The sequence below is a fragment of the Glycine soja genome, chromosome 2 (genome assembly GCF_004193775.1).
Source record: "Glycine soja cultivar W05 chromosome 2, ASM419377v2, whole genome shotgun sequence".
NCBI classification, from domain to species: domain Eukaryota; kingdom Viridiplantae; phylum Streptophyta; class Magnoliopsida; order Fabales; family Fabaceae; genus Glycine; species Glycine soja.
This window is the reverse complement of record NC_041003.1, coordinates 15,877,869-15,900,695: the sequence shown is the minus strand read 5'-3', so window position 1 is coordinate 15,900,695 and position 22,827 is coordinate 15,877,869. Positions and strand designations below refer to the sequence as shown.

The 22,827-nt window shown below is 36.3% G+C and overlaps 1 protein-coding gene across 4 annotated transcripts; it reads right to left on the bottom strand.

Moving 5' to 3' along the window:
* Positions 1-1,372: 1,372 nt before the first annotated feature.
* Positions 1,373-21,290, bottom strand: LOC114390814. 4 transcript variants are annotated; one of them, XM_028351714.1, is made up of 28 exons: positions 21,164-21,290; positions 20,744-20,853; positions 20,422-20,593; positions 20,229-20,344; positions 17,786-17,902; positions 17,146-17,292; positions 16,243-16,925; positions 15,924-16,045; positions 15,748-15,839; positions 15,355-15,550; positions 15,162-15,228; positions 14,424-14,572; positions 14,248-14,321; positions 14,008-14,172; positions 13,835-13,906; positions 9,316-9,417; positions 9,132-9,221; positions 8,625-8,700; positions 8,429-8,525; positions 8,285-8,354; positions 7,846-8,025; positions 7,619-7,741; positions 7,448-7,531; positions 5,839-6,023; positions 5,606-5,744; positions 5,453-5,512; positions 5,021-5,125; positions 1,373-2,171 (listed from the first exon to the last, which is right to left on the bottom strand). In XM_028351714.1, the coding sequence occupies exons 2-28, from the start codon at positions 20,822-20,824 to the stop codon at positions 2,058-2,060; spliced, it is 3,678 nt and encodes a 1,225-aa protein (XP_028207515.1). In that variant the 5' UTR covers positions 20,825-20,853; positions 21,164-21,290; the 3' UTR covers positions 1,373-2,057. The 4 variants fall into 4 exon arrangements, with proteins under 4 accessions (XP_028207515.1, XP_028207507.1, XP_028207523.1 ...); XM_028351706.1 differs by lacking the exon at positions 21,164-21,290 and having other exon boundaries at positions 20,744-21,150; XM_028351722.1 differs by lacking the exons at positions 20,422-20,593; positions 20,744-20,853; positions 21,164-21,290 and having other exon boundaries at positions 19,427-20,344.
* Positions 21,291-22,827: the final 1,537 nt, after the last annotated feature.

The following is a 22,827-nucleotide window of genomic DNA, read 5'->3' as shown; positions in this document are numbered from 1 at the left end:
AATGACAGGATCAAGAGAAAAATTATGGTTTGTGGAGAGTTAAGATAGGAGGCAAGTGAGAGTTTAAATTAGTATAAGAAAGAAAATCATAGTTTTAACATTAGATCAAATTTGAACTAAAATAAAAAATTGTTTTCTTCATCATTTTGTAAACTATCAATATTATAAAGTTGCATTTAATTATGAAAATACCACAACACAGTTTACTACATCAATTTTGTAAACTATCGAAATGATGTAGTAAAGGTGACGTAAAATGTGTTTTGTGTAATAGTGGATACTTGGCTGCTTAAAGTAGAACCAAAGTTGTTTTTGTGTTAGAGAGTACAACTTTGTCTTCAAGTTAATGTTGCACTACCTTATTTGCAAATTAATGACACTACTCCCTCAACTTTTTTTTTCTTCAAAATGTATTAAACTCGGTTCTGAAATTAAAATTTTGAAGGGATTCTTAAATACTATTTCGTATTCTAATTTAAAATTATATTATTTTTTAAAAGCCATTTTGAGATTTTAATTCTATTTATTTAAAGCCTTTCCTAGTTTTTTTAATTAAAAAAAAGACTTTTCCATGCATGTACTTAGTAATTAATTTCACTTAGAGAGGTATCGATTTTGTTTAGTATTTCAATTTAGAGGCATATTAATTTTGTCCACTCATTAAGAAATGCAAAATAGATCTCAATAATTAATTAAAAATCAATAATTAATATTATACATGTATAACAAATGTGTTCAAACATCAACATAATCAAATAAAACTATTTTCTTTAACACTCTTTTTCAAACACTTTTTTTAATTGATTAAAATTTATTAAAAAGCACATAATTAGGAAAGAAAAAAATTGTACGTCATAAAGGGATACGAAAGAGAACAAATTAAATATAATATGAAACCCATTTTCTATCAATTTTAACCAATGAGAAAGAAACTATATTAAAAAATTCAAAAGAGTGTGTTTCTACTTTCTAACATTTTTCTTACTTGGACACAATATGGAAATCACATCATAACACATGGAAATCACTTCATAACACATGGAAATCACTAATCAGAATCCAATCAATCCATCATAGACAGAATGCTTAACCTCAGCCCAAGCGAATCTGATTCCACACACAGATGGGCAATCTAAATTCCACGCACCTCACAAAGCAGTAAAGTACTAAAGTAGACTCAAAAAGCCTCTTAAGAACATAATCAAAGGCAACAACATTAATGATGAATTCACTACAAACATTAATTGTTGATATAGAATCTGCCTTAGCACATATTTCAACACAAATACCATCTTGCCGAAATTCAAGTTTAGAAACATCATGTGGACATAAACAGCAAGCAGAGGAATCCAGTCATAAACGAGACAGAATCAAACTGACTTAAAAACATAGTATTTCACAATCATCAATGACAATTTCATGGACAGACAGAACAGACCCACTGCGGGAAAATGACCATGTCTAATAAGAGGAGCAGGATATTCGACCATGAACTCAATCAAGTATAACTAGGCTTTCCATTTCCAGAAGACAATAGAAAAGCAATGATCAAGGTAATTTAAAATCAGACTGAACAAAGACAGCATATTCACTTTCCATGATGGATGTGCAGAAAAGTGTGCATATAATTTCCAGTTATACACTTCTTTATCCCGAAGGGGTTTTTACACTGCAAATCAAAATACAAGGTCGTAGGATTTGTTTATGGAATTAGAAAAAATCAGACTTGTTTTTAAAAACTAACTGGGTATTTACAAGCCGAAAGCCCGGTATGGGGAGAAAAAGTAATGGGAGAGGAAAAGAGGTGGATCAGAAGGGGACCTAAAATTAAGCTTTATCTCAGTGAAATTGTCAAACAAATTATACTTTGAAAAAAATTGGAGGTAGAGCAGGGGATGGTGAGGGTTGGAGGGAGGGGAAAAAGGGAAAACCCACGACACAATAAAGGCATTGCCAATGATGGGATTTTCACATCAATTGGTCACTTCTGACCTTGTTACACACACCATTTAGGTGATAGAAGAATTGCCTAACCAATAAATGCTATACAGGAAGCTTTACATGAAATAGCTCAAAGATCTCATTTTTCTTGATCCACCTTCTCCGTAAAGGTCGTTCCATTGGAGTAGTTCACTCATATTTGTTGACTCCGATGACACACTAGCACAAACCTGCATAAAAGTATACATAAGAAACATTATACATTACCTTTGCTAGCCATAAAATGGACTATCATGAAATTAACTCCCAGGTATCATTGGAATTGTACGTTTTGAATTATGCAATGGTGAAAAGGTTTAGATTTTCTTAATGAATGTATTGCAAACACACACACACTTAAGCATCCCAACCATTCACTGTATTTTAAAGGAACTGGAACAACCTATACCACAATTTGTGCACTACAAAAAACCAAACAACAATATCCATAATCCAGAGTTTGAGTTCCATCTATGGCAAACAACCCATCAAATTTTTCTCTGTCATTGATTTCTTAGCAACCTCTCTGACCACTTGTGCCTTCATGTGTTTCCTTGTTTCTGAGTTCCTTCTCTTCCTTGTTTTCTTTGTTCCTGCCTGTTCTTCTCAACCTTTCTGTTTCCATTTTTTTCCTTCATGTTTTCCATTATTTACTGTGTCTATGTGATTCTATTTGTTTTTGTTCACTCTCTCCCTCATTTTTTTTATTTGCTCCCAGTGACTCACTTTTCTGTTTGCACCCAGTGATTCTAGAATAATGGCAAATCAAGGTGTTGATAATCAGAGTTCTGGGACTGGTGGCAAGACAGATCCAGAGTCCAACATTGACACTAATGGAAGAAAATGACATGAAAACTATTGTGTACAATTAAAATTGTGGAAAAAATTAAAGAGGGATTACGAAAGCAGAAGCCAAACAACTACTAATGGGGAAGATAAGTAATGTTGCAACTTGCACCAGTTAGAGAGGGGTTGTGATTTGTGAACATATGTGAGTGAGCAAGAAAAAGAAGCAAATTGCGTAGAGATTCCAGTTGTGACGGATCTCAACCTTGAAAAGTCGGGATGTGGTTAAACTGAAGGGGAACTAACGGAAATTAAAGCACCTAATGGTATTGTAAAGGAGGGGGGGGGGGGTGGGGGGGGGGGTGTACAAATGTTGCCCAGAAAAAGCCAATGAATTTGTTTCTTAGAAAACCAGCAACGGTCCTAGAAGGAAAACGGAGGTTAAGGGAAACTAACATAAGAAAGGCATGCAACAAATGAGAAAGAGCTAGGGTCCGTCAATATATATCTTGGTTACCATACCATTAAATATTATCAAATTGAAGAGCTTTGAAGAAAAGTTTACAACTGTTGGAAGCTTTGGTCAAATTTGCAAAAGCTACAAGATATTACGTCATAAGAGTTCTGTTGTGACCCAATTCTTATGTTAGGCCCAATAGAGTATTAATAGTGTTGTCTTTTAATTATGAGAGGTAGTTTCTAGAATTGAGTTTGCTAGGATTCCGTTATCGCATCATGCAGCTATATATCCCTTGTATTGTTCTATAAAAAGTAGAAAATGAATGAATTCAGTTTAGATTCCTATTTCCCTTCCTCTTCCTAATTTTCTATGGAGTTCCCCCTAACTCGAAAAGATCCCTGTATCAAGTTCCAATTCTCAACAAGGAGTTGGAGTACTCTAAATTTGTAGAAGGATTAGTGGGAAAAATAATGCTGCTCCCTTATGTTAGATATATGGACTGATGGGAAGGAAAGATGTTTGATCAATTTCTTGGTAAACTCTCCCATTGGAACAATATTTTTAAGCAATTATGGATTGATGGATCTAAACTCGTGAAGACTGGCAAAAAACAGTTTGTGCTGCTTGATTCTCTTCTGGAGAAGATTGAAGGAGGAAAAAAATTTCAAGGTATCATAATGATGGAAGCAACTATGTTTTAGTCAGTAAATGTTGGATGGTAAAATACATCATTAGTCGGTTCCTTGTGCAGTCCATTCCATAGTCCATACTCCATACACTTAATCCTTGCAGACAGTGAAAAGCTTCCTTTGATAAAGAAGACAATTCAAAGGGGAATCGCTCTTGTTGGCTTTATTCTTTAGCTAGAGTCATTTAAATACCTTGGGCTTGTTGAGGCACTTAACAAACAAGAAGGAATTGGAAAAGCATGCAATCACTCTATTTGTTACTTATCATTCATTTTGGTGTGATTTATACAAAGTTAGCTCCTCTTATTCGAGTGAGTCAACCAATTAATGGTGACAAAGAACCAGCTATGTCTTAAATTTTTTAAGAAATCGATAAGGCAAGAAACAGTTAATGTTAAGAATCTGAAGTTGTTCAACAACGTCAAAAGAAAAAAGATGTGCTTACAATCAATGATAACAGATGAACTAGCCAACATCATCCCCCAATGCATGTGGCTTGCTATGAAGCACCGACTCTGACACGAATATCGGGACACGGATAATGTCCAACATATATTTTTAGTCCATGTGAAAGGAGAAGAATGAAGGATATACGTCACTAGATGACAATGCGAATGACTACATTAGGGAGAAAAAGTAGTAAGAGGATTAGATTTTTAATTTAGCTTTGTCTTGTTTTGAGTCAATTTATTGTTACTCAATAGTTTCTAATTTCAAGTGACCTTATGAGGCTGTGATATTATCCTTCAAGTTGTTGTTACTTTAGGTTAATTTTATTTATTGTACTTGACAGATATTGTTTTTATTTATTATATTCAGCAGTTTTTTGTAGTGTACATGTGTAATAGTCACCTTGCTTCTTCTAGGATAAAAAGATGTGGAACAGTGAATGAGGCTCCCTCTGCCGTGGGGTTAAAGCAGAGTCACATGTTATATATAGGCAACCTTGCCCTATTGACCCGAAAATGTTTCCAAGACTTAAACCTAGACCAGTCAGGTCACAAGGCAGCAATCTTATCGTTGTGCTATGCAATGGCTCAGCCACTATTCCAAAGAGAATAAATTATACAGAAAATCCATGGATAATGAAATAGAATTAATATACCTGCTCATGTGCATATCTAAAATCCTCCATCTTTAAGGGACGAACGTCAGTACTACTACACAACTGAGGTAAAGGTTGGTTCTCAGCCAATGCTAAGCTTCTCTCCTGAAATACATTTCATGTCAAAGTGAGCAAGAGATTGCCAAGCTCAGAACTATTATGCAAGTATACCTTTGGTTTTCTTAAAATACACTCAAGATGTAGCTTTCCTAAATACTCCTCTTAAAAAATGAGTAAACGTAAGCAAATCCTCCCCCCCCCCCCCCCCCAATGTATGTGTGAAAAGAACTAATCTTGACTGTATAACCAAAGTCAACAGTCAATATTAGATTTAAGAAAAATAAATCTTAATCATCCATATATGGTTGTATAACCAATAGCAACTCCTCTCACTTCTCACTAGATATACCCTCATACAAACATATCACTAACCTTCTTTTCCTTCTCCAAGATCTGTCTTATTGGACATTGAGCTGCTGTGACACAGAGATTCTGCAGTCAAAAGATAACAATGAGTCAATGAGTATTTCATGTCATCTTCCCCAGTGATCAAGAATTGAAGTAAAAGATATATAGAAATACAACCTTTAGGTCACTTCCTGAATATCCATCAGTCATATTTGCTATTGCTTCAAAATCAACATCAGGTGCCAAATCTTCTTTTGCTAAAATAACTCTGACAATTTTTCCTCTATTTGGAGCATCTGGCAAATTAACCATCAATCTACAATATTTTTCAACAAAGAACACGAATTAGCATAGATCTCATTTGTAAAACACGAAATAAAAGAAGTTAACATCAAACATAACGAGTTTACCTTCGTGGAAGTCTCCTAATAACAGCCTCATCAAGATCAAAAGGTCTATTTGTAGCAGCAAGAACAAGTATACGCTCTTTATCTTTTGTTCTCAAACCATCCCAATTAACCATGAATTCATTCTTCATTTTACGCATAGCCTCATGTTCACCAGGATTTTCACGTCTTCCTAACATACTATCAACCTGCCACCAATGTCACAAAACAAATCAAACACAGATAATTGAAAGCAAGAATATCTGTAGAAGCTACCAAAGAAAAACACTAGATTCTGAATGCTCATTTAAGCTTTTCAGTAGATAGTGCTGGAAAATTGAAAATTTGGAGCTGATTTAAACAAGCACCTTTGTAGATAACAATCACAAACTACATGTCTATGGTATTCAGCAAAAAAATCAGCTTCACTATTCAGAATTTATTTCAAATCACAACCCACCAGCTCTTTTAACCCAATTTATAACAAACACTGTTAGATGTACCATTGCCTCCATCAGCTTCACAATTCCCTAAGCAGCTAAGCCCTTCTTTTAGCCCACAATGTATTAACAAATGCTAAACCTAATTTACCACTCCAAAGCCTTCTATTATTTTCCCTATCTCATTGCAAGCCATGAATGCCTTCTGCGGATTGCTTTACCCAGTTTCTCTGCATTTGATTGTCATATATATCCTCTCAACCAACCCATCAATGGTTTGCCTGAAGTGATTTTCTTAATTTCTTCCTCGAAGACATGAAAACTCTGGCTCCATTGGCAAAATCGTATCAATTTGCATTTGTGTTCTCATTGTTATCAATTGGATCTTTAAATAAGTTGATAGGGACTTGGGTATTATGGGGCACCTAATCCCCATATCGAGTAGTATGGGATTCCCCAAGTGCTTGGTGGAGTATTTAAGTGCTTGGTTCTCCTCCCTGAACAACTATCTTTTAAGGGTGGGTTCCCCAAGTGCTTAGCTGCTTATCATAATGGTTAACAGTTTATGTAAGATATATGAGAAAAGTAGAAACTGTTATGTAAAATCTAGTCTTTGCAGTGGTTAATACATATATTTGGAAGGCCAAGGAAACTCCACCTAAATCTGGGACATTGTGAAATTAGTGAATTGTATAGAAAACAGTTGGAACTTCAAAGAGTGGGGGAATTTTTTCCCCATAATCACGAGCCTCAACCAATCAGGTATGTTAATTACACCAGCAACAATCCAAGTTGCATGTTCATGTTAAGGAGTTTACATTGGTATTTCTACCAAGATATATTATACAGCAAGCTGCCCCTTCAAAAGCCAAACAAAGAAAGCAGTCAAATGAAGGGAAATTGCAAAAATAGGGTCATATATACATCATCTAAACCATTGAGCATCCACAGCTATTACATCTTCGTCATGCTGAGTTGATATGCTGCATTAGCATGACATGTCAACAGCCACAAGCCCACAAGTTACAACTTACACGAGCATAAAACCACCCTTTAAATAGTGAGAATGACAAAACAAAAAATTATTGACTGATCCGACAACACAAATGGATATTATAAAACGGTCAAAATGTAAAGAAATTTAGAATATTTAAAACCAAGAAAAAAAAGGAAGATATATGTTATATACCAACCTCATCAACAAAAATAACACTTGGAGCAATTTTGCTGGCCAGAGAAAAGACTGCTTTGACATATTTTTCTCCTTCACCAAACCACTGCAACAAAAAAACAATATCCTGTCACTTAATGAATGAAAGGAAAATACAGAGTAGAGCAAAACAGTTTAAATTTGCAACTAATACCTTGGATGTAATGCTGGACATTGAAATGTTAATAAAATTTGCTCCAGCTTCAGTTGCCACAGCCTTTGCAAGCATTGTTTTTCCTGTGCCAGGGGGGCCAAAAAGCAATATTCCCTTGCAAGGCTATACCCAAAGTAATTACAATTAGGTGCTACACGCATGGCATGATCTACTTAACAATGTCTTTCACAAGTCATTTAAACAACTAAAATGAAAATATTTTTCACCTTGGCCAGCTGTCCTTTGCCAAACAATTCAGGCCTTTGAAGAGGAAGCATGACCAATTCCTTCAAGGTTTCCTTAACATTTTCTAAAGCTCCAATATCGTCAAATGTGACCCCAATATCAGTCGGTGGAATAACATCAGTAAGTAGTTTTTTCTCAAATTCATTCTCAGTAACCACGTCCTGGGCAAACAATTCAATTCAAACCATTCCAGTGTAAATAAACCAGAGAAACCAGCATGCTGAATACTTGTGTTAGAATATACAAAAATATCTTAATCTTAGATTAACCTCTAGGAGTAACTTCCTTATTTTCCTCATCATCTCATTAGGATTGATTACCATATTTCATTATCTTATCAAGATTTGGATTATGATTAGTATATACAAAGGTATTAGCTCTAAATTTTTAAAACATGTCAAATAGCTTTTGTTAAATTACCTTAAGTGATTTTTTCATGTTCTTGTTCTCATTTTGAATGCCCTGTAGAATTTTATGTCCATACTTAATGCTGCACCAACAAAAGTAGTGTTAAAATTAATAATAAAGGGAAGATAAGTTTGCTATATTTGTTCTGAGGACAACCTTTCTGCAGATATTACAAGCTTAGAATCTCTGATTGAAGCTTCAGATGAATGCATAAAATGGTAACTTAAAGCCCATCCAATGATCTTCTCCACACCTAGGTTGACAGAATATCATCAGTAATATTACAGCAAAGCTTGAGATCCCATAATTAGCAGGACAAATCATTTAAAACATTAAACAAAAAGGAACTGACTCTCAGTCGTTAGGGTGTGGTCTTTGATGCAGAGAGTCTCAAGGTCAGGGCAATCCAATCCAATTCTGTTGAGAACCTGAATCAATAGAAGAATCTCATCAAATGTTAGACAAAAATGTGCATGAAAGAATGGAGCATTTTGTCAAAAAATGTGCATAAGTAGCTTTTTTATTGTTTAAATAGAACATCACATATATGATAGCAGTAACAGGCCCTAGTAGAAAGGGACTATGAATATGAACCAAACAACAATTGATTATGGAGGCCAGGATGGGCAGCTTTGAAAACCAAGAAACAGAAAAGAACTTTACCCACATGAACAATCTTTAAAAAGACAATTTGTTAAACCCAGTGGCGAAATAACCACAAATCAAATGCATGTGATGTCACATGCTCCAAAGGCACAACTATTCTCATCCAAGAACAATCACAAAAACTGAAAATATACACAAAAAGTGCAGCAAGATAAAGCATTGAATATTATCAAAGAGATGTTGCCAGACTCACTAAGCGAATGCTGACAACATTGGACTGAGCTTTCATAGTTTCAATGTCACGATCTAACTGCTGCTTCCAGTCAGAGAGTAAAGCCTCGTCCTGTACAAGTTTGGAACCGAAACAGATATATGAATTGTAAATAGCAAGTTAGCAACATTATAAATTGCAAAATCAAATTAATATAACACGATACCTGAGGCAACTGTATGGTCACTTTGTTTGGAAAAAGGCGATTAAGTTGCTTCATAACTTTTGAGGTTTCTTTGCTTCTATCATGCAGTCTACTAAAGTTATCCTAAACAGAGGACAAAAGGACCAAATTGTAGTAGATTGATAATTGATTGAACCAGAAATAAACCAAGCTATGATGCATATAATGGTATTAACAAATATTCAGATATCCAATTCAGCCAAAAAAAAAGGTACAGGCAAAGAAAAGCACTGGAACTTCCATGCTAGAACTTTACCATGCTTTAAATTCTTAGAATGTGGGTTTGGGCCTAACTCAATTTGAAAAGCTAGCTCGTGGAGTGAGGGTTGCCCCCCCTGTAACACCCTGGAAATTTCTACCCGGAATTTTTGGAAACGATGTATTTTGAATGATTATATATATAAGTATTATTCAGTGTCTATGCCTATATGTTCTTGGTAAGGGTAGGAATACTAGGGGCAAGATACGCGGGTTAGACTAATTAAGGAAGAGAAATCCATAACTGGGAGGTTATGGGTTAATTCCTAATTAATTAGTTTAAAAATCATCGTTTTGCGTGCGACTTAAAAGTTAACGAAACCAACCTCTAAACCACGCTCGGGGTTTTATTCTGTGCGTTTTGATATATATATTGCTTGCTTTCGAAAACTGGCCCCGGCGGACGCAGAGAAACGCGAGAAACTGGAACCAGAGAAACGGCACGCAAACCGAGGCAGGATTTTAGCGTTTCAAAGGTCAGATTTTTTTCTCACTTTTGTGACTGAGTATGGGTCACAGTCAAAAAGAGAAAGTGGGCCCTTTTGCTCCAATCAAATAGGGACATGTGGCAGAGCTTGAATAAAATAATAGAAAAAGAGGAAAACCTTTTATTTAAAACCAAAAAGCTTTTCTCTCTCTTCACTCAGCCCTCATTTTTTCAGACAGCTTTCTCTCTCCCTCACGTTGCTTTTCTTCCTCCCTCATTCTCCATTGAAGCTCCACACAAAGCTTCAACCTTTGGCCATCATTTTTGCCCCAAATCGTGAAAGGAGAGCATTTTCGGGGTCGTGAAGTGCGTGGCTACGAGTGGGACTTCGAAAATCCAGGTTTGGGTGGACTTCTTTCTCTCTTAAATTTCGTGGGTATGGGGTTTTGGGAGATATGATGGGTGGTTTTGTTAGTTTTCTGCTGTGTGATGATTATTTGTGAAGGCATTTGCTGAAAACTTGTTGAAATCGCCATGTTTGGATGAGTTAGACATACCCATTCTGTTTTAGGGTTTTTGGTGATGATGTTTGTGATGTTTATATGCTGAAATTGCTGATGGAAATCTGTTAGAGATGAAGGGTAGAACTAACCCAAGGTTAGAAAGTGAGAATGTGATGTTATGAGTGGAAAAAGAGTGAGACTTTGAGAGTTGGAAGGCTAAGTCTGAATTCTGTGGTAAATGGAGGTTAAAGTGAGTTAATAATAGCTTGAAATGTCATTTAGGACATGTGAGAAAGGTTAGGCTGAGCTAGAGAGAAAAACAAATGACCAAAGTGAACCAAGAGCCATTTCTAGGGCCAAATTGGGTGTTGAGGAGTCAAATTTTGATTCGGTGGAAATTTAGGTGTAAATCCAGTTTGAGCAAGTTTAGATTGATGTTATAGACTTGTGTGAGGTGAGAGTTTGCTCCAAATTTACCTCATTCTAAATTCCACCTTTTCAAACCTAGAAAACCCATTGGATTGAGGGGTTTTGAACACCTAGATTTTGTGTTGCTGTGGTTTAAAGCTTAGCTTTGGTTTAGACATGTTTGATACATGATTTGGGACTTGTAGGATTTGATTTGAGCAAGATTGGATGAGGGGAAGTGGGATTTTCAAAATCTGCATTTATGCAGAGTTTTGCTGTGAAATTGTGCAGCAGAATTTTGCACAAGTGCAGAAAAATGCTTGTGTGTGGTTGGCTGTGGAAAGTCTAGTGCAGAATGAGTTCTGGATGTTTGCTAGTATATCCCGACGGTCAAAATGTAGGCTTATGTACTAGAGACTTCCAGTAAAAATTTGGAGTCGATCCAACGGTTAACGAATTGGATCGAAGGAGTTGTTACTGTGGTCTTTAAGTGAGAAAAGCTGTGATTTTGGTTGATGTGTTGAAGCAGAGTTCTCTGCCTTTGCTCTGTTTTGCTTGGCTGTGATAGCTTGTGCTGTGTGTATGTTGTTTTGCTTGGATGTTGTGGAAGCTTGGGAGGATTGATGGGGACCCGGTGTTGAGAGAAACGAGGATATGGGCTACGTGGGAGTACGTGAGCTCAGTTGGAGGTGGGCAACAGGGGATGGTGGGTTTATGCGCGCTTTGTGGATGTGAAAAACTTGTTGTGCACCATCGCCCGACCGCCACCTAGTACCACATGTGATGGGTACCCCATAATCCTACAAGCTTGAGATGAGGAAGTGTTGAAGGGTGAAACTTCCTGCTTTTATTGTTGACCACAGAGTGGTACCTGGAGATATGTCGCGGGGGTCAGGAGACCTTGGGGACGTCAGGTGGGGTGCTATTGCCCAAAACCAAGCTTGACCAATCCCGACCCAACCCGGGCATAGTCGGTCAGTGAGAACCTGTGATGTACCTAAGCAGGCGAGCTCCTGGCAGTCAACAGATAAAAGGAAAACAAGACCACAAAGCAAGGAGGCTTGTGGTGGCTGGCCAGCTGTGAATTTTGTGTAATATGTGGATTGTGGCCTCTGGTAATCGATTACCAAGGGTGGGTAATCGATTACAAGGCTTAAAATTGAGGACAGGAGGCTAAGATGGTCTCTGGTAATCGATTACCAAGGGGTGTAATCGATTACCAGGCTTGAAAACGAAGTCAGGAAACTTAGGGAGCCTCTGGTAATCGATTACCAGCCTGTGTAATCGATTACACAGAGGAATGGGTCACTGGTAATCGATTACCAGGCATGTGTAATCGATTACACAGTGTATTATTGCATATTTCATGTCCTGAGGCTGTGTAATTCAAGTTTAGCCTCTGGTAATCGATTACCAAGGTTGTGTAATCGATTACCAGAGATGAAAAGCCTTAAGATACTCCTTTTAACGTCATGTAGTGGTTATGAGATGCATTGTGTGCAGCGCAGTTAGATTCTTGTGAAAGAGTCTACCCCTTTCTCTTCTTTATTGTAGATCGTGATGGCGGCGCAGCTAATCCGTGATCGAGTAGAGATGGAGTGCCTAGAGGGAGCTTGGGAGACCCTCGAAGGCAACACGAGGTGCCGATTTCGGGGCACCATTCGATTCACGGCTACTTCTTTGGTGCATCCAGATGAACCTGCACGGACGCTTCAGCGCACTGTGGAGTGGATATTACCCACGCCTACACCATATCGTCTAGTGGAGCCCGTTCAAGTGATCGAGGTAACGTCATCCGAGGAAGACCCTGAGGAGGACCTGGAGGAGCTACCTCCTGAGCCTGCTGTGGATGCCCTTGACTTTCTAGAGGGTGATGAGGATCCACTTCTCGAGGTGGATTCTCCCGAGGAAGTCATGTCGGCATCTGAGGCAGACTCTACGGAGGATAGCGGCCCGAGGGAGATGGCGATCAGCGGGGGCTCTTCATCCTAGTGGACAGCTTTTTTTGGATTAGTTTTGTATACTTTTGAGGGTGGGTGTATCTAGGACTAACTGTTAGGTTTACTCTTTTGTTTTTGTATGGGTAGACCTGATGTATAGGCATTTGATGATTGTATACATGTGGCTGAAGCCACCACTATGGACACCTTTGCTCTGGATGACACTATATATTTTGTAAAACTCCCATATTTTGGACAGCTTTAAATGATGATTGCATTTATGATCGATCTTGTTATTTGAAAAGAAAGCATTAGCAACTTTATTTGTAAAAGAATTTACCGACTGTACTTTATCCTTTTATTTTCACGTGACGACCTAAAGTAATGGCTGGTATATTCTTCTTTTTGAAACAGCAAAATAATTTAGAGAATTATGAGCGGTAAGAAAGAAATGACTCCGAGTAGAGTTGTGAACTGGCCATTCAGGACTTTATAGTGAGGATTTTCCTTCTAAACCTAGTTATGGTGAAAAGAGAAAGAAATGAAAAAGAAAACGAAGAAAAATAAATTATCATGGTTTTTTGTTATTTAAATTATTACTATTAAACCAGTCATTAATTTAGGGACGCCACACCCCCCCCCCCCCCACTTACATATTCTACTTTTTCTTTATCTTTAACCAATGTGAGACTTGGGTTTTTCCCAATACACCTCATCACGTCCAACACTTTTGGGTTTGGTGTGTGGATAACATGATAGATGACCCTTTGAATGGATCTAGGATAGATTCTGATACCATCTTAGAATGTGGGCTTGAGCTAACTCAACTCCAAAAGCTAACTCACAGGGTGAGGGTTGCCCCCAACTTACATATTCTATCTTTTCCTTATCTCTAGCCAATGTGAGACTTGGGTTTTTCCTAATATAAATCAAAGTATGAAGAGCAACAGATATGATTCTTGTACCGGAAAAGCAAGATCAAGTAGTGCTGTCTGATTGCTTCCAAACTTGGTAAACAGAAGACTGCCAGGTTGAGCCTGTAAGCATAAAATTGCAGTCATCAAATACAAAACTTTCTCTAATAATGAGATAACTACAACCAAATGCTACCTAACAAATTATAATAATGAAACAGTACCTTCTCCTTTTGATTATCCAACTGGGTGTGAGAACCAACTACCACAACATTTGGTGGCAAGCTTTCAAATTTACTTTTTAAAATTTCGTAGTTGCCAATCATTGCCTTCCCTATATCTTTAATGAACAACACGAGTGCACCACTTTTACTCTGATTAGAGGCAACCTATAACAGAGAAGGGTGTTAAATATTTCTTTAGGAATAGAGACAACTTTTGGACAAGTATAGAACTGAGACAACCTCAAAGATTTCATTAATTGCAACTTTGTCAAGATCATCCCCTCCAGAGCCGTCTACTTGTAGTAAATGATTTGCTGCATTATAAATCATCAGGATTATTCGTGCCAAAATTATAGCATACAATGTACTAATATGCAGCTAAAGAAACAAAAGTTCAATCAAATACAGTGAATTACCAGAACAGAAGAACCCATGGTCATCTTCGCAAAGGCCACCAAGATCATTTCCATCTGGAATTGATTTATCAAACCTAACCCCAATTTTTGAAGACCCGTTATCTTCAAAAGCTAGGAGAACTTTGCCCCGGGAGCCATAACTTGGTCCCCTGCACAATATAGAAGAAGAATAAAATCCATTTCCCAGAAAAAAAAATTAAACTAATGGATTTGAAATAGAAAGAAGAGTTATCATAAAGAACAGAAGAAAAGAACAATTAGTGGGAGAATAAAATATCCACCAAAACAAGTAACTAAAAAATGTAAAAAAAGAATAAATAAATAAACAAACACCAAAGCTGTCTAGTCTCTCCACATAACAGAAATTGAAGTTTCTTTGAAACAGCCAAGCAATGCACTAGAGAAGGCACAAACAATTTTAACCGAAAGTAAATGAAGAGATCATTGCGTTCTGCCCCAATGAAATACACAGGAGAATTGAAAAAAAAATCATAATATAACCAAACATCTGAACTGAACCAAGAGGGCTCCAGAGTTATTTTTTTCAAAAGTTATAAACTCTGCAAATGAGGACACTTCAGTCACTAAATCATATTACTCTTTGTAGAATATTCACAACGATTCTTAAAGCCATATTTAAAGAACTTTCATGTATATTCTACACACAAAAAAACTACAAAATATTATTCAAACTGTAAAAATATTATGATGAAGTATAATTCAGCCACAACAAGTTACCTTGAAATATAATTTGGTAGTGATGAGACAGCCGAAGGAAAGCTACCAATAAATTTTACTCGATCACCTGCACATTAATCAAGCATCATGCCATGAAAGCCTTCAAAATGCTACCTAACATTAAATAAAATAACAAGAAAATAGAAAGTAAAATTGCAGATAGGTGCTCATTTTTTAGGGCATAACAGAATACCCTTTCTAAGAGTAGCGCCTTTCGATGATGCACTAGAAATTAGCATGGGTCCACCAATAATTTCAGCATTAACACTAGAGGCTGGTTTTTTATGCTGTAACATGGCAGTCTGGAAATTTCTCTTCCTAGAAAACACAGATGGTTTTTCAGCCCCAGAACTTTCTTTGGCAGAATCAACTTCCTTTGATGGTGATCCCTGAAAAACCAATTGCACAATGAGAACAACTGTGTGTATATTAATCCTAAATCCTAATTTAGCAACAAACAATCTACAGAAGCAAGCAAACAATGTCACTATGCCAAGAAAGATCTGAAGCAACAAAGAACTAGTAAGGAAAAATTCTACAAAACCTCTATAATTGTAACAAAAGCAGAATATCTAAGAAAACATACACCAGGCAGTGAAAGAGAATCCACAATTAGTAGCCTGGCACCAAAATGCTTCACAAGTGCCTTGGACAAAGTCTCCTGATATATTTCCGAACCTACACAAGAATCATGTAAAATTATATCACTTGTCTATTACAAGAATGGGAAAGTAGAAGCATAAACAAGAATTATGGAACTACCTGCAGGACCAGATAACACTATTCGTGGAGACACTGATGGGAGGTCTGAAGCATATTTTCCAAAGCCTTTGCACTTCAAATGAATAAATGTAGAAGCAATCAAAACGTTCTTTGTTGTATCACTGCAATTATACAAAACATCATAATCAAGTTGCTATAAATTATCTCTTATCTATCTCATAACAGTAACTACAAGCTATTCAAGCCAACAATATTGCAACAGAGAATATAAATGTAGCTATTTGTGACCATAATTCAAGGTAGCATAGTTCAGGTAGCATAATCAAGAGATAAATTAATAAGAAGTACTTGTTTGAACCTTAGATAATATGGGAAAGTTTCAAATGAGACATCAATCTTCTCAGCTTTGAGAATTCTCTGTTGTAAACTGTCCTTAAATGCTAGTCGCTTGGTTGATGCCAATACTGTTGGGGTATCAACATCTTTAAGAAGTTCTCTTAATTCCCTTTGCCCTTCCAATATCTTGGAAATGCTACCACTTAAATCAAATTCAGGACATGATCCAGTAAGCATGCGCAGTAATGGCCTCAACTCATATGTAGCAGTAGTCATCTTCCCAACATCTGCATCAATATTGGTATCGACTTCTGCTGAGCCAAGGTTAGGATTTTCGTTAACAGTGGTAGAGGATCCAAGAACAGTTTTATCAGCAGAAAAATCTCCAGCTGGTTCATCATTATTGGTGGTATCACTCATTTCATTGTCTGTGATATCATCCCCGCAGCCAGAATGTAGTGATGAAATGTCAGTGTTCTGCTGCACATTCTTGCCAGTTTTAGCAGCAGGTGGTAGGAGAGATAATTCTTTACAAATATTATTAGATAAAGATGCCAATATAGATGCTTCAGCAACAGCAGAAAGGTCTCCAGATCTGGCTTCAACTTGCATTCCATTTATTGGAGCACTCTGGGCTTCCAAGATACTCACAGAAGAAGCTATATCAGCAGTACTAATGATACTATTCGTCAGCTGCTGAAAGATCTAAATTCCATGCTAAGGAACCCATAATATATCAATGAACAAAGTTTAGAATTGAAAAAATATAGTAGTTTATAATGTAAATACATGAAGCATATTACTAACTAATATCCTCGTTAAAGTGACCACGGATGCATGCCAAGAAAGATGGAAGGAGGAAGCAAGAACTAAATGCGAAAACAGATAAATTCTTCCCAAGGAATCATATGTAAATAAAGGATACATAAGCATACTTGGCAGAAGAACCAAAGACAACCTCATCACCTCCACTTAAAATTAGACAGGCATTCTTTCTATAAGTCTTCCCATTAACGTGAATAGAACCTTTGCTCCCTGTGATTTCCAGTAATGCACCCGATGAACTTCCACGCTGTGCAGAGTTCAAATGATAACTGTGGTCAATAATCTAAAAAAACAGAAATTCTTAACAGCAATTTTCTTCGGTTGGGAATATTTTGGGAAGCATCTACAATATTGGGATAAAATTTCATTCTTTTTGTCAGAAAGTGAATTTGAGCCTAACTCAACCCTACAAAACCTACTTGTAAGGTGAGGATTGTTCCCCACTTTTATAATTTATCTCGGCACTATCTTTAGTCAATGTGAGACTTCAACATGTCCCCCCTTTTGCCCATGGTTACCCGTCATGTGGGACTTTCAACACACCCTCTCTATCTAAGAATGACCGCAATTTAGGTGGCTTTTCCAACACTTTTCATTAATATCTTTCACAAAACATCTAAAATAGATTTGTTTTTTACTTGGCAAATGATTTCTCAGTTATAACAAAGCTAAAATAAGATGGACCTATAGTTATTTAGCTGATCATTTTAAGTTTCAAAAAATTTATGAGGAAACACTACCTCTATGTGGCTCAACTTGCACAAAACACTACCAATGGTGGGATCTTTAAGCCATAAATTACAATGTTGACCTTGACCAACGGTGAAGATAGGTTCAGTCATGCACACATGAGGATTCTGGAGAAGCATGAATAACAAAAAGATTAATTCCAAACCTACAGCAATACCATCAGAAATGTAAGAGTTAATAAGAAAACAGAAGCATAAATCAGCTCACAGTTCTCTTCTCCCCATTTTAAGCCACTGACAAATAGAGCATTATTACAAAACATCATTATGTTTTTTGTTTTACTAAAATCAAATATAACATTTGTTTTCATTGAGCGGCACCAAATCTTATGTGCTGCTGTGCACCATTGATGATGTATCCTATAATCTGGTAGTGAATGCAACATGTTATATGGCATAAAACGAGATTTTATCTTGTTGTCTATGCACAATAAGAAATCCAAATTTACCAAAGTTATAAAATTTAACCCCAAATTAAAAGGATGTTGAGACTGCTGTGTTGTGTCACATAATTTTGTTAATCAGTTCTCACCAATTTGCTTCTCTTACATACAACAACAACAACAAAAAAAAAATCCTTATCCCACTAGGTTTTCTTCTCCAACATAGATTGGCATTATTACAGCTAAGCTCCAAACAGATGTGACTAATTCAACTAATCATCTTATTCCACTGAAGAGTAAAAGACTTGGACAACTTAGGCCTGTGATTCCAATCTTATAACTTAGGGGGTATTCGTTTCAAGGTATAATATTGTATTCTTAGGAATATTGTGCCCAGAAATATTATTCACATGAACATGTTCGGTTGACATTTAATTAATTTTAATTTTTTTTTTTTTTAAAAAAAGGAAGGAAGAATGGAGTGAGGATAGGTAGTTTTTGTAGAAAATAAATTTCATTCCCACTCTAAGATACCCAACTTTCACCATGGGAATAAGAAGCGAGGGAAATATGAACATTTTATATTCTAGGCATCAATAACTCTAGAAAATATTTATTCAAGACTTGTACCAAACATGGAAATGTGATACTCCCAAGTTCACTTTTTGAGGAATCCTTTTTGATACCTTAAAAGTTAAAACAAACACAACTTAGGGTAACTCACACTAACTTCCCAAGTTTTGTGTTTATTATGCCACAACACCATGAAAGCTGGTGGGCATATAATACTCCAGGCGAATCACATCGGAATGAGAGGATCCAAAGATTGTGCAGATGTAGAACTGTACGATTGAGGATGACTTAAAAGAATTAATTAGTATCTACCTATACCCACAAGATGCATCTATTTTTCGGTAGCCTATCATTTAAGAGCTCCACAATCAAGCGTGTTTGACTTAGAGCAATTATGTGATGCATGACTTTCTGGGAAGTTTCCTGGAAAACATGTGAATGAGGACAAAACACGCTAGGAAATCTCATGTTGATTTGTGGTGACAATCATTGATCCTGGAAGCTGTCGAAGCAAATTGTCGAAGTTTCAGAAGGGGCTACTTACGAAGAGTTTTGACCGGTAGAGGATTCTAACCAAAAAGAACATTGAGTGAAGTGTCACCGTGTAAAGTGCTGTAGTGTGTGAGTTGTCAAGACGTCAACAAGCAAAGATGTTACAAATATCTGGGGAATTAACCTGCATGACTTGCTTAATGTATATTCTTCTCAGATACGACACTTTTTTGTACACTTCCTCACCATTTCCACTTCTAGAAAACAACACAACAAAAAAATTCAAAACAAGAAAGGATACCAATGTAGAGTGTAATAAACACTAATGTCAGGTTTCCACAAAAAAAAAACACTTAACGTCAGCTTATATTTACACTGCACTTGGCAATGCAAACAATGCCCCTTATAATTTGCGCTTAGGGTTAACTTAACCCAACAAATTGGCTTGTAAGGGGAAGATTGTCAAAGCCTTTTACAAGAATTATATTGACTATATCACTAATTGATGTGGAACTAAACACAACCTCTCGATACTGAAATTAGGCAGCCCAAAGATACTGCACTTAAGGCAGGCTAGGGGTAACTGCAATTAAGGCAACTATCCAAGAATGCTTTTAGCAAATTTAGTTAGCTCGAAGAATTTCAGAGAGCCCATCATGCAGAAAGCATTAGCTATCTGTCAATACTAAGATCATCAATTTGAAGGTGAGCGAGCCTTGGGGCAACAGAAAGTTTGCTGTTTTGCACTCTCGGGCCATAGATTCAAACCTTGGAAACAGCCTTTACCCAACAACATTAACGTTTCGAAGGCCTCAGCAGCTTTGGCCTCTAATTTTCCATGATTCCATTGATATCGACGCAACCAAAGTTTAAAACCTAGACTTCATAAAAACTAAAACCAGGATCCGATTAGACCATGCATCCCATTCCCAGAAAATACTCAATCAACGGTAAAACAAACTGTAAAAAGCAAAACAGTGTCATTCCTTAGAACACTGAGAGAGGAGCTTTCCCCACGCAGTCTTGGGGCACGATTTCGCAGCACGTTTCTTCACGCTCCTTGGGGGAAGACCAGCCACCTTCGATTTCTCCGCAGTTTCACCTGAGGTTTCCACACATTAATAAATCCAACCAGTGCAAAAACCGCATGCGTGCACATAAAAAAATAAAAACACGCACCTGCACACCGTGGAGGCACCAAAGCCTCGCCTTCAGAAGGAGACTTATCGGGCAACACCGCGTCACAAACATCCACGGCCTTCAACGACGCCGTATCTGGCAGATCAGAGGGCCGTAGCTCCGGTTCCCCAGATTTGTTGACCGGAGCCGCCACAAAGGAATCCTTGGACACCTACGTCACCACAAACAAACAATCGATCAATTTCTATTTCAAGACCTACCCATCTCGAATTGAGCTTGAAATCGAACACCCAGATGAGGAACAACGGAATCCGCATCGAAACGAGAGGTGGGTAGCGAAGAAGGTGAGGAAAGTTTGTACCTTGGATCGTTTGGTGTTGGGCGCAGAAGGAGAAGAGAGAGAACACTTGGAAGAAGAGGCGCCGCGTCTGGTTTCGACCATGGTGGCTGTGGGAAGGTGGGGTCCGGTCTCTGTTGTTGTGCGTGCGAAGAGAGATGAAGAGGATGATTGGTCAGTCAGATCATGCAAATGTTGTAAAGTTTTGTGCGTTGGTGTTTGTACAGGAGTAGAGAAGAAGAGATAAACAAAAGTTTAATAATTTAAATACAGAGAGAGTATAAAAAGAAGCTAGTTGTACGGGAGGCTGCAACTTTGCAATTTGGCAAATGGGAACCGCAATTTGCAGGTCGATCGACAAATCGAAATTGCAATTTGAAAACGTGAATTAGTGAATGGTTAGATGAAAATTTACGTAAGTAGTGAGATTGGTTTGGTGTTTACTGTAGAGAGTGTGTGAAAGGAAACGACAAGCAGCCAACCATGCAGATGCAGTGATTCAGCGGCGGTTGAAGATGGAGTCTAGTAGTCAATAGATAACTAGTTAATGAATTTCAATCGCATCCTAATGACAAACATATATTCTTTTCAAGTTTCACTATTTATTTAATCGTTATACTTGTATAAACTTTGCATTTTAAAATCTTTACTGTGAAATTCTACCTTTAGTTCCTAAAAAAAATGTTTTAAAACTTGACCGATTATTTTGAGAAGGCTGGTAAGAGATATTTATATACTCAAAATTCAAAGCAACATAATTGTATGATTCGAAAAATAAATAGGAAGTAATGAAAAATGTTGACAAACGTTGAACTAATCAAATAGAAAAATGTGCTCTCTTAATACTTATAATAATTATGATATAAGAAAAAATAAAATTTAAAATAATTATTATTTTAATTTTTTATGTCATATTAGTTAATTTTTTACTCATGTTTCTTATAAAATTAATGTTTAATTACTATTTTAGTCATTCAATTTATTTATTAAGTTCAATTACATCATCTTATTATTAAAATATTTAATTACATCATGTAATCTTTAAAAATGGTTTAATGAGTCTCTTAACTGTATTTTTTCTCTTCTTGAGGAAAGAAGGAAGGATTTGCGACAAGTTAGAAGAGGATAGTGATTTTTATTTGTTATGGATAGTGCCATTGTAGAGTTTGCAGCAACTTAATCAGTTTTCCCTCCCTTGTCTTGGTTGTGTGGTGTTCTATATATGTTTGTAGTGCTAATACAAACCCACCATTAAAAAAGTTATTTACGGTTCCGTGTTTGTTTTGTTTCTTTTCAATGTCCATGATCTTCCCAAGAGAGTCAGTGAGTCAAGTATGTAATGAGAAAGACAAAATACATGAGGTTCATTTATTGGACAAAATAGGAGGGGCCTTAAGCGCACTCTTCATATATGCATGCCCACTGTCTAGAGGTTTTGCATAAACATGATGACATGCATATTGAATTATAACGTTCCTTTGTATCATCATTGCTTTAAAAAATTAGTCATTTAATTTTTATTTTTTTTTATTTTGATTTTTTTATTATCATGATTTGTCTTTTTTTGATACACACGCGCACATATACGTTATTATAGAGCATATATAAAATATTAATATTATAACTATTTTATAGTTTAAATATGTTTCTGGATTTTAATAATGTTAATATGGTATTTTTTGGAATTGATTATTCTTTAATTTTTACTTTAGTGAGGTGTTTTGAATCGCGGAAGTGTTCGTACGTACTTTGTAGGGAGTAAAAGTAAATCATTTTTTATATTTTTTTAACAATTATAAATGAATAAAGAAGATAAATTAGTTTTTAATATACATTTTAAAATAACGATAACAACAAAAGAAGCTGATATAAAATTTCTTAAGATACATGATTTTTTGTTTTACTTTTATTTAGCTTATGCAGGTATGTTTCCAAATTTTCACCTAATCAAAAGATTTCTTTTAAGATTATTTTGTATATTTATAGTATTGGAATAGAAACAAAGATAAAAATCAGATTAAGATTTAAAATTTATTTTTGTAAAAAACATAAAAAATTTAAACAACAATAAAAAAAAATCATATTAATATTTTTAAATTACTTTTAAA

Excerpts from the sequence above, each read along its gene's own strand:
- LOC114390814 (XM_028351714.1), bottom strand. The coding sequence starts at position 20,824 with ATGGTCGAAACCAGACGCGGCGCCTCTTCTTCCAAGTGTTCTCTCTCT. Across the intron at positions 15,551-15,747 it reads ATTCTCTTTCACTGCCTGGT|GGATCACCATCAAAGGAAGT; the intron begins GTATGTTTTCTT and ends TTGGTTTTTCAG. Across the intron at positions 5,126-5,452 it reads TCTTGGAGAAGGAAAAGAAG|GAGAGAAGCTTAGCATTGGC; the intron begins GTTAGTGATATG and ends AATGTATTTCAG.